The sequence below is a fragment of the Littorina saxatilis genome, linkage group LG3 (genome assembly GCF_037325665.1).
Source record: "Littorina saxatilis isolate snail1 linkage group LG3, US_GU_Lsax_2.0, whole genome shotgun sequence".
NCBI lineage: Eukaryota > Metazoa > Mollusca > Gastropoda > Littorinimorpha > Littorinidae > Littorina > Littorina saxatilis.
In genome coordinates, this window is record NC_090247.1 from 2,868,224 (window position 1) to 2,880,302 (window position 12,079).

The 12,079-nt window shown below is 41.8% G+C and overlaps 1 protein-coding gene across 1 annotated transcript in view; it reads left to right on the plus strand.

Annotated features, from left to right (window-relative positions):
- LOC138961391 (scavenger receptor cysteine-rich domain-containing protein DMBT1-like) overlaps nt 1–3,709 on the plus strand; it is a 16,237-nt gene extending 12,528 nt beyond the window's left edge. The window contains exons 9-11 of the mRNA XM_070333005.1: nt 341–431; nt 1,618–1,819; nt 3,573–3,709. Of these exons, the coding sequence (XP_070189106.1) occupies nt 341–431; nt 1,618–1,819; nt 3,573–3,603 (324 nt within the window). The 3' untranslated portion in view covers nt 3,604–3,709. The remainder of the gene's footprint in view (nt 1–340; nt 432–1,617; nt 1,820–3,572) is intronic.
- Nucleotides 3,710–12,079: the final 8,370 nt, after the last annotated feature.

The window sequence follows — 12,079 nt, forward strand, 5'->3', positions numbered from 1 at the left end:
TCGTGCGTACACGCAAGCACAAGACCAAGTGCACACAAAAAAGATCCTGTAATCCATGTCAGAGTTCGGTGGGTTATGGATACACGAAAATACCCAGCATGCCTACTCAACGAAAGCGGAGTGAAGCTGACTATGCTCTCAGAGTTTTGTGTGGGGAACCCAAATGGGTAAACCAGCTCACACGTAGGCTAACCAGACAATTCTGGAACGCTGAAGAAGAAGATACATGTTGATGATTTAAATACGGTGTTTGCTTGGGACGATGTTCTATGTGTGTTGTAAAAGGGCCTGAGATTAAAGGAAAAAACGAAAACTGTACCTCCGTTCTTTGTTCATTTAGAAAAAGTGCCAAGAACTGGATGGCCACCTTCTGGAGATCAGAGATTTTGAAGAGAACACCTATGTCAACCAACTCATCATGACTAAAACAGGTGAGGCAATTAAACCACTCAACCATATACACAACTCCATGACGCTACTTGAAACCACCTCCGGCTCGGGAGCCTCGTTGACCAGGAGCTGGAGCGCAACAACCATCCCTCCCTTGCGGTGGCCCCTTTTTTTCTTTTTTTTTTATTACCATCTAAAGTCGGGGTCAAACCCGTGAACATGGCCCTAATGGTTTTACCGTGAGTGCGTTAAACAATACTTTTCATCAACTCACTCACTCACAGGGGAGTGACCTGCTTAATGTTTTAGCGGTCAGACCGGGACTGTTATTGTTGATCGCATTAGAAATGAACAAGACAAACTAACATTTTAATTAAACATATCAAAGTGAGTTCTCCTCAAAAATGACCTTTCTTTTAATAATTCGCAATATCTTGAAAAAAGCACCGAAAAGCAAATTCTCAGTAAACATTGAAGCCCGAATGGCGGAATCTTACTCTGAGGATCGCTTCGGCTATCATTTTGGCCACAATTCAATCAATCAATCAATATCAATTAATCAATATGAAGCTTATATAGCGCGTATTCCGTGGGTACAGTTCTAAGCGCTTGTCGAAGAGTTGTCAACACAGGACTAACAAAGAAACTAACATCTTCAGACGGACACGAACCCTATCACACACTAGCAAACCCTGGTAAACAAACAACTGTTTAACAACAATGTACACATCAATAGCTAGGTCAAACAAAATAATATTAAGCACAAAGAAAACACCTCTCACAGAGCACAGCACAAGAATTAACCGAAAACAGCACCGTTAAGGCGTCATTACTCATATGCTGCTGAGCGTTAAATGTTATCGGACATGACTGTCTAAAAATGATAGCATTTGCTGGTAGTTTTCAAGAATACATGGTATCGCAAATTTAAGGAAGCTGTTGCAGGGTACCTGCAGGTGGGTAGAATTTCGACATAGTCACGCTGTGTCGAAAATAAATCGAAATCGTGGGAAAAAGCGAGAATTTTGACTGCGAAATTCGAGTCATTCTAGAAACTGTTTTCAAGTTCAAGGGACGTAACTTCTGAGTGCAAAAGGAGAGCATTAATTCGGGACACTATGTTTTTTATTTTATTTTTTTATCCATTTGGTTGTAGCCAAAATTAGTCTGCAATGCTGCCACACCATTGATAAAGTAAAAAAATATGCGAACTTTGTTTTTGAACAGTTGAATCCCTGTGGCTTGGGTTGAAGAAGGATGAACGCGGGGACTATATTTTCGACACGGACAGAAGGAAACCGGTTTACAACAAAGGGACTCTACCGGATATCCAGGACCCAGAAAAAGAGTGTGTCAAGGTCACTGAGGATAAGCAATGGTTGGAGGAAAAGTGCGACATGTTGTTGAACTACGTCTGCCAAAAACACGGGTAAGTTGGTACTACCGGCTCTTAGTATGGCATCGATGAGGTAAGGTAAGACAAGGAAAGGAAAGGTGAGGTGCGGTAAGGTAAGGTAAGGTAAGATAAGATAAGGTAAGGTAAGATAAGGTAAGGTAAGGTAAGATAAAGTGAGGTAAAGTGAGGTGAGGTTAGATGGTAAGGTAAGGTGAGGTAAAGTGATGTAAGGTAAGGCAAGATAACATACGATAAGCTAAGGTAAGCTAAGGTAAGATAAAATAAGGTAAGGTAAGGTAAAATGAGGTAAAGCGATGTAAGGTAAGGTAAGATAAGGTAAGGTAAGCTAAGCTAAGGTACGGTAAGGTAAGATAAGATAAAGTAAGGTAAGGTACGGTAAGATAAAATAAGGTAAGGTAAGGTAAGGTGAGATGGTAAGGTGAGGTAAAGCGATGTAAGGTAAGGTATGATAAGGTAAGGTAAGGTGAGGTGAGGTAAGGTAAGGTAAGGTGAGGTGAGGTGAGATGAGGTGAGATGGTAAGGTAAGGTGAGGTAAAGCGATGTAAGGTAAGGTAAGATAAGATACGATAAGCCAAGGTAAGGTAGGGGAAGGTAAGGTAAGGTAAGGTAAGGTAAGGTGAGGTGAGGTAAGGTAAATGTAAGGTCGGATAAGATAAGATAAGATAGGATGTCTATTTTTATGTTTACACACATGGGACGTTTTCTCTAAGCACCAGTATGCAGCAATGCAGGCAACAATAGCATAAAGACGTTAAATAATAATCAATGTCTATGTCACTACTCTACTATTGTACTTGCAGAGTAAGGTTGCGAGTTCGACCTGGGTCAGGGCGTTAGCAATTTTCTCCCCCCCCCCCTTTCCTTTCCTTGGTGGTGGGTTCAAGTGCTAGTCTTTCGGATGAGACGAAAAACCGAGGTCCCTTCGTGTACACTACATTGGGGTATGCACGTTAAAGATCCCACGATTGACAAACAGGTCTTTACTGGCAAAATTGTATAGGCGTAGATATTAAATGTCTACCAAAATACCCGTGTGACTTGGAATAATAGGCCGTGAAAAGTGGATACAGCGCCGAAATGGCTGTCGATCTACTGGCCGATGTGAATGAGTGATATATTGTGTAAAAAATTCCATCTCACACGGCATTAATAGGTAACATGCGCCTTGAGTCGCCTTGTGTGGTGAGATACGTGCGCGATATTAATCCTCGTAAATAAATATAAATAAATAAGTAAGGCCCCATCTGATAAAAACACATCTCTCAATAAAAAAGCAAAGCACCTGTTCTACCTGCGTCCATAGTTTGAACCAAACTGTACCTGTTATAAAAGGCCACCTGCGATGTAGGGACACTTTTGGCTGGTCCCAAGGGTGACCATTAATGGCAGGGACCACTGTACCATGCTCAGGTTGACCAGTTTGAATCACTCGAAATCACATTAATCAAGACTTAGAGACAGAACCATAACTGCTTCTTTACTGTGGACGTACTTGGCCCGAAATAGAACCAAGCTAACCTGTCAAACCTGTCTATAAGTTCCACCCAAGGGACCGACCACAATGATCGTTATAGACAGGTGGTCGCTATAGAAAGGTGAATTATATATGTAGCAAAAACATGTCTGGGATCCTTTAGGGCGGTCGCAGTGGGCAGGTGATCGTTGTGGAGACGTTGTCGCCAAGGAAGGTATGTAATATGTATCATGCATGTTCAGGAGCTCCTTATCCCAAAAGATAACATTTGAGATTTCTTTCCCTTTTCAGAAAAATCAGAGCTCGTGACTACCTGCCCTAGAAAGGACAAACGTCGTCTGCAACACAGTTACAACGCTGATCATTTGAAACACTTCCTTACTGCAAGATTTCGTTTAATGGAGAAATAAATCAACTGTGCATTGTCATGTGATACTGTTTTTGAAGTGAACGATCTGTAAGAGAGAGAGAGAGAGAGAGAGAGAGAGAGAGAGAGAGAGAGAGAGAGAGAGAGAGAGAGAGAGAGAGAGAGAGAGAGAGAGAGAGAGAGAGAGAGAGAGAGAGAGAGAGAGAGAGTCTGGAGTCTGGAGTCTGGATGGTTTATTGATTAAGCCTTGGGCCCATTTCAATTGGGGGTGTACAAAGTTTCAACATTCATGCTTCATGAAAAATAATCATAGTAATATTAATCATAATAAAAATCATCATCATCGTAATGACAGTCGACATGGCGACAGTGGAAACAGGCATTTACAACAGCAAAACGTTTGAAAAAGGACAGTAATGCATCAGCACAAAATCCAGTCTCTGTCGCACTTCACTCATGTCTCTCTGTCATCCTTCCGTCCATCCATCCATCCATCCATCCAGCCAACCATCCATCCATCCATCCATCCATCCTTCTATCCATCTCATGTCCCTCTGTCCTCCATCCATCTAATCATCCGTCTGTCTGTCCAACCATTCATCCGTCATCCATCTATTCATCCCTCCATCTATCCCTTCACATGCCCTTTCACACGCAAATCTGCAAGCAGTTATATGCATAATCGTTGCATCCCTGATACATAGCATCACATTAACGTTTTCAAAAACCAAAACATTATTACTATTTTTTTAAGCAATCGACAAAAACAACAAAAATAGCATACACATAAAACAAGATCGTGCAATATCTTATATTCAGTGTACCCACTCACTGCGTATTTTAAACGCGTTCATGATGAAGGTTGCAAGTCTAAGTAATATTGATCTGTTTGGTGTCGCTAGAAGTAGCGCCAGTTTAAAGCTTGATGGACGGTTGTAATATTTTGCAGGTATGTAGTACTCACGAATATCAGCATATTTTGGACATTTCAAAACAAAATGAATTTCATCTTCGGTCTCGTTTGCGCAGAATGGACACAAGTAATCTACAGCTGTTGACGACCGAATGTGTCGTAATCGGTGCACTTTGAGTGGCGAGACACCAAGTCTTAACCTAATCAGGCAGTTTCTTGCTTTGACGTGCTTCAGGTCATTTAAGTATGAAGACATAGATAAGGCTGACTTGAAAGTGCTACAGAAAAGGAATCGTTCTTTACTTTGTACGGTTTCTATCCACTTTTGCTTGTATAATGTGACTAGTCTGTTCTTGAATTCCGTTATGAACGCATTTTCATTTCCAACGCCTTGTTGAATCCAAACTTGGTCAAAGCCGTATTTGTATAGCACATAGCAAACTGATGACGCCCATGTTCTTTTATTTTGTTCGTGTAAATAAAGCAGCATTTTATAAGCTTTCTGTGGCAATCGATGACTAGGCATTTTCAGGATGCGCAACCAAAATCGTATGGACTTAACAAACGTGTTGACAAATAACGGGTGTCTGCCAGTTTCTCCATACACAAGTGTGTTTGGTGTTTTCATGCTTGTGTTCAGAAACCTCTTAAAGGCAAACAGATGCGAGAGAGACAGAGAGACAGAGAGACCGAGAGACCGAGAAACAGAGACAGAGACAGAGAGACAGAGAGAGACAGAGAGAGACAGAGAGACAGAGAAAGACAGAGAGAGAATTGAATTGAATTGAACTTTATTTAACAAGGATTAAGATTTAAGGCTACGGCGCCTTTTCTTACAATCTGTCCTTGGGAAGCATAGACACACAATTATATAATTAAAAAATTAAAAATTAAAAAGTTAAAAAGTTAACCAACAAAAGGAGGTCGGAAAACTTCAGCACGTGATAATAAAGATGACGATGATGATGATGATGATGACGATGATGATGATGATAATGATGATGATGAAGATGAGGCATGAAGAGCATACATTTGTGGTTATACATAAAATCAAATGCATACTATGCAGGTTATAAATACACGCTGGTAGCAATCGAACATGTAGCAATAGTACAACAAAAATATGTTCAGAACATACAATGCACAGCATATCTTTGACGTAGGGGAAGGGCTCCTAATATGGACCGGCTCCCAATATGGACCACCACCAACTAACGGCGCTAGAGCGCTCAAAAAGGTTTTATTCGCTGTATTCACCCTCTTTAGATAACTTGTTCATGTCAAAACAGTTGCAGAAACACAAAATCTCAAAACCGTTAGGCTTTTTCTCTCTTTTCACTTTTGGCAGCGTTCACTCTAAATTTGCCGCCTAAAACGGACTCGTTTCTGTCTACAGCTAAAGCTTTTATCAAACAGAAATGGCTATATATGACAGCTAAAACCGTATTTGTTACATTTTAGCAGTGTTGACCCCGAGTTTCTACTGCAAACAAAAAATAATAGCAAAATATCAAAGTATGTGCGAGTCCCCTAATATGGACCACCTTCAACAAATCGAAGAAAATAAAAGCTAAAGGCTATTTTCATTAATTCATTAAGAAGCTTGCTGGTAATAACCTATAACTAGCCCTCGAGATTTAAAAAAAATGCAACGAAAAGTCTTATTTTCGTGGAAGTTGATAATTTCACTTATTTTCACTCTGTTTTTGATAAGCTTCTTTAGTTTCCTGGTGTGCTTCAAATAATGCTCTCATCAACCCGAAACAGATAAATCTAAAGCATATTTTAATTAGGCTGACTTGTACACTAATTTGTATCATGTTATTTTGAAATATAGGGGGCTTTTTACAATGATTCGTGAAGGCCGCTTCACTGGTCCATATTAGGCGCCCAGGCTCTTAATATGGACCCTTTGTGATTTTTTCTGTATTTAATTTTTGCTGAATGTGTATCAAAGCTATTTTACTCTAATTAGGCCTAACGGTTCACCTAAGAAAGAAGGACTACCAAACACAAAATGAAACTTCTTTGCACAAAAACAAGCTAGTTATCAGCAATAAACAAAAAGTGGTCCATATTAGGGGCCCTTCCCCTAATACTAAGTGTGGTAAATCAAAAGGCGTTAAATTACTTAGACATTAAGTGGTTTTTGGCTCACGTAAGTGTAGTCTATGCGATCGTAACTTTGTTTGTCTGTGCGTGCGTGCGTATGTGCGTGCGTGCGTGCGTGTGTATGTCTGTGGTAGAAACTCTAACATTTGAAGACGTCACATTACATTGACGTCACATGATGACGTAAGAGGGTTAGACGTCACGCGAAGGAAGTACTGAAAGTCTCGGTCATTATTATTTTGAGCGGGCCGAGACTAGTTGGCAGTCGTGTCCCTGTAAGTAGGCTACATGCAGACAGACAGATCTAGATCTAGTGTCTCGCTTTCTTGCACAGTTTCACCTATGCTCTTTCTGTGTGTGTGTGTGTGTGTGTGTGTGTGTGTGTGTGTGTGTGTGTGTGTGTGTGTGTGTGTGTGTGTGTGTGTGTGTGTGTGTGTGTGTGTGTTACTGTTTGTCGATTTCTTACGTGAGCCTTGATGGCTTCGCCTCTTGTTAACACATTTTTTAAAACGTTTTGATGACTTTAAGTGCTTAAAGGATGATGGAAGCGAATTCCAAACTGAAGTACCCGAAAAAGCAAGACTGGTCTAAAACAGGTCAATTCGTGGAATCGGTGGGATCAAGTTGACCGACCCATATCTGTGGGTAGCTTTATTAAATAATGATGTAATGTAAATCGGCACTTTACCGTAATACAATTTATGCATGAAAATGGCTTTGTTTAACTTGAAATGATTTTCCAGTGGAAGAAAGTTAAGCATTTTTAATTTTAAGAGAGAGAGACAGAGAGAGAGAGAGAGAGAGAGAGAGAGAGAGAGAGAGAGAGACAGACAGACAGACAGACAGACAGACAGAGAGAGCGAGGAAGAGACAGAGTGAACGATCTGTAAGAGAGAGAGAGAGAGAGAAGGCGAAGGCGAAGGCGAATTTTTATTGCATCAAACACAATGTGTATGTACAAGGGGGAGAAATAGTTAGCATGTGAACAAAGTGGACTTGACCGTCCGGAAGCAAGGCAACTTAATGTGAGCTTGGGAACGAGTTACGGTACACATGCACTTGTGTGCATCCGTGTGAACTCGTGGTACCTCTGTACTATCGGGGATCCATTAAGGTTTCCGAGACTGAGTTTCATTTCTATTGAATTGGTCTCGCGGAATAGCCGATTCTAAAATTTGCATAGGTAAAACGATTGTTTTTTTAGTACAAGCCTCTGGAGTAAATTTTGTGATTTAATGTTTTTGTGAACGGGAAACAATTGACAGGTGGCTTTATTCCATCTCCCTTTTTCCCTCCGCCGCGATGTAAAGTTGAATAGTTGAAGGTGACGTTAGGCACTAATTAAAGAAAGTGGGGCTGCCTGACACCCCTCGAGTTGAATGGGTTAATCTTGTGACACCGGCGCACAGGATGTGAACGCTAAAACTGTGCTTTTGCTTGGAATCTTTGAGGGAAGAAGACGTGTATTTGGTGCGGTGTGTTTTCAATGCCGTTGTGTGACATGTCTGTCACGACCGGAAATCTTTCCGGGATGTGAGGATTCTTTTGCTGGTAGGTTAAAACAATTTTCTTTCTGTAAATGGGTAGGCGGTGAAAAGAATAGTATGCTGCTTGGGGGGAGGATTTATTTGAATGTTCAAGTAGATTGTTTTGTGAGTTGGAATGTTTGGGAAGACTTTTGTGTGTGTGAATGTTTTAGAAGACCGTCGTTTGAGAGAACGGTATTGTAGGCATGTTATTTGGTAGGAATGATGTGTTTTGTTGTTCAACGAGTTAGTTTGTGGTAGTTGAAATTGTTGATTTGTTTACGTATGCTTACGGCGTGCATTCTGTGCTTTGCAGGATGGCCGAGTGTGCGACGGGGTTTAGTTAGGTCTGGGTTTAGTTAGGTCTTTTTCTTTTTTTAGTGGGTCGTAGATTTGTTTTTATAGACTAGGTTTTGTTAGTGAAGAGTAGTTAGATTTAGTGGAGAGAATTTGGTCAGGTTTTGTTAGAGTTTTTGTAGATTTGTTTTTTTTTAAAGAATTGTTTTTTTTAGGTTGTTTTTTTAGATTTCGTTTGTTTTAAATTAGAGTCTCATTGTGGTTTTTTTTGGATTAAAGTTGAGAGTGAGGATTTAGAGTAGAGTGTAGTTTGGGGAAAGGATTTGGTGTGTTTTAAAGGGTATCTTTAAGGGAAGAATGTAGTTTTAGAATGAAGAGTGAGAATATTGTTTTTTTTTGAAGTTGTTTAGTCCTATACAGTGAAAGTGTTGTATTTGAAAATAAACCCCCGTTATCCCACATTTTCCCCATTTCATCGTATGGAATAAAAGAACCTGGGTAATATAACTTGTGTCGTCTGCTTTAGTGTTTGAGTTCAGTACGAAAGAGGAAAGTAGATTGGCACACGGTTACATTTGGCGCTGCGGAGCAAGGGTGGGTAGGGGGTGTTACTGTTAGGGCTAGGATTAGAGTAGGTTAGGGGACCCCGTCGCACAGGGAGAGGATGGCAGGCATGCAGTCCGGACGCGGGCTGGTGTCGAGGAGACAGGCGTGTGAGAAGTTGGAGGGAGTCCGGGCGTGACGTCGACGGATGCGGCTTTGTTGTCAACATTGCCTTTTAGTTTGTTAATCCGTGGAAGAAAGGATTACAGTGATTAACATTTCTTTTTACTCTGTTAATCCACAGAAGAAGGACTTCAACGATTAACATTTCTTCGGACGTTTGTGAAAGACTGTTTGCACACCGTACAAAGAGACAGAGTTGGGGAGTGGACCAGCACTGGAAGAGTGTGTTTGATTATGTTGATTTGATATTATGACTGACATGTGTAGTTGTATGTTTGATTATGCTACATGGTGATGTGATGTGATTACTAACACTTTTGGTTGTGTTGTATGTATGCTGGGTGGTGTGGGTTTTTTCTTGGTTGCCAGTAAGAGCTTGGTTTAACTTGTATTACACACGTGTTGACAAGTTTCGAATAACCTTCTGGTTGAAGAAACGTAACACCAACACAGGTCAATGTTATAAATACCAACCTTTTAAAATACCAACCTTTTAAAATACCAACCTTTTAAAATACCAACATGGATGAATCTGGTTTGGAATTTACTTCGGCCGCTGATTTTTCACAGACACCGTTGGGGCTGGGAAGGGGAAGGATTGTAAGAGAAGGAGGGGATTTGCGGAGAATGGCTACAGAGTTGGGTAGCATGAGGGAAAGTTTAGAGGCAAGATCCGCCCCGAAAGTTGTTGTTTCAAAACCCCCCAAAGTCAGGAAATTCTACGGAGATAGCAGAGAAGATGGAAGGTACTCTGTTAAGGATTTCATAGAAGAGATTAGTAGTGCTGTGAAGGATTTCGGGAGAGAAGAACAGATTCGCTATGTGACTCAGCATGTAGAGGGACTAGCCAGGGTTGAACTGAAGTCATGTGGTCAGTCATACAGCAGTATCGAAGACATTTTTGCAATCTTAGTGGATGCATTCGGCGACAAACGCCCATTACCAACTCTTATGGCATGTTTTGCTGAAAGGCGACAGGGAAGTCGAGAAACGGTCCGAGCGTATGCCAATGATTTATTCACACGCTTTAACGCGGTGAAAGCCAAACAAGAGGAATCGAGACGCGCTGTGTCCTCTGAAGACCTGCTTGTGGATCATTTTGTTGAAGGGATTCATGACAGATCGCTGGTCCTTGATTTGAGGAGGCACATACAGAACGGGTCGGTCTCATTTAGTGAACTGAGGAAATTGGCATTAGAATGGGAAGAAATACGTACTCCAGTTCCAAAGAACGCTACAGCCAATACAGTCGCGACTCATGACAATTCAGATTGTTGCGAAGAAGTCAGGAAGATGGCGAGTCGCCAAAAAGAGTTAGAACAGGAACTTGAGGCACTCAAGGTCGGGCTTTCAGAAAGACGACCTCCCAAATATAAGTTTACATCCGATGGAAAACCCATTTGTCTGAAATGTGGCAAGCCTGGCCACGTGATCAGATCATGTACTTGGAAAGGGTTAAACCAGTAACCGACTGTGTAAAGAGCCGTACACAGGACGGGGAGGAAAAGGGCTCAGTTCTTTCTGGAATGGTGGGCGAACGACCTGTTGTTGTGGTAGAAATGGGAGGTGTGACGTTGGAAACGTTGTGGGATACCGGTTCACAAGTCACGATTATCAGTGAACATTGTTTTTACAAACATTTTAGCGAAGAACTGGTAAGAGACAATACACTTGTACGGTTGGTTGGAGCCAATGGGTTGGAGGTTCCCTACATAGGCTACACTATACTGGACGTTAAGGTTGGGGAACAAGTTATTCCCGAAAGGGTCATCCTTGTTCAAAAGGAAGTTTCTGATTCGGAGGGTTGCGAGCCGCGAGTCATACTCGGCATGAACGTCATCCGTGACGTGAGAGATCATGGGCCTGTGAATATTAGAGTGGCAGACATAACGGTAGACACTCCAGCTTGTGTTGGGTTTGTGAGGGTGCCAAAGGGTGGCATACACATGTCCGCTCGCTCAATTTCCACTGTTTGTTTGAGTGGAGGGTATGGAAAGAAGGTGACAGAACAGGGCGAGTACGTCATAGAGGCATTAGAGGGTCCAACCCGGGAGAAGTGTTTACTAGCCCAAACTCTGGTAAAGGGAAAAGGTCCGTGGAACGTCCAGATCGTTAATCTGAGTGATGAAGATGTCTTTTTGACAGAGCGAACTCCGGTTGGCACGGTTCATGCAGTTCATAGCGTTGTTTCGCCAGGGGTGAAGGCAGAGGAGATTGCTGGGAAGGTTGTGGTGTCGTGTGATACGATATCTGCAGAGAGTGATGTGTCAGACTTGAAGGTTCCCGAGAGTCTGTTGGGCGCAGCAAGTAATGAAGAGGAACGCAAACAGTTGCATGATTTGTATTGCGAGTTTCCAGAAACATGGGTCAAAGATGATCTGGATGTAGGTTATTCTGACCTAATTAAGCACAAAGTTCCTTTGCTGGACGATGTTCCAGTAAGTCAGACATACCGTCGCATTCCCCCAACACAACTTGAAGAGGTTAGAAAACACATTCAAGACTTGTTAGAGAAAGACATTATACAGCCCAGTACTAGCCCTTTTGCTTCGCCTATAGTTTTAGTGCGGAAGAAGAACGGAGAATTGCGCATGTGTGTGGACTATCGCAAGCTGAATGCGAAGACGAGACGTGATGCATTTCCACTGCCAAGGATTGACGAGTCTTTGGATGCATTGAAGGGAGCGAACTACTTTTCCACATTGGATCTTGCTTCAGGGTATCATCAGATAGCAATGGACGAGGAGGACAGACAAAAGACTGCTTTCATTACACCATTTGGGTTATTTGAGTTCAAGCGTATGCCATTCGGACTCTGTTCCGCTCCCGCTACTTTCCAACGACTCATGACAGCAGG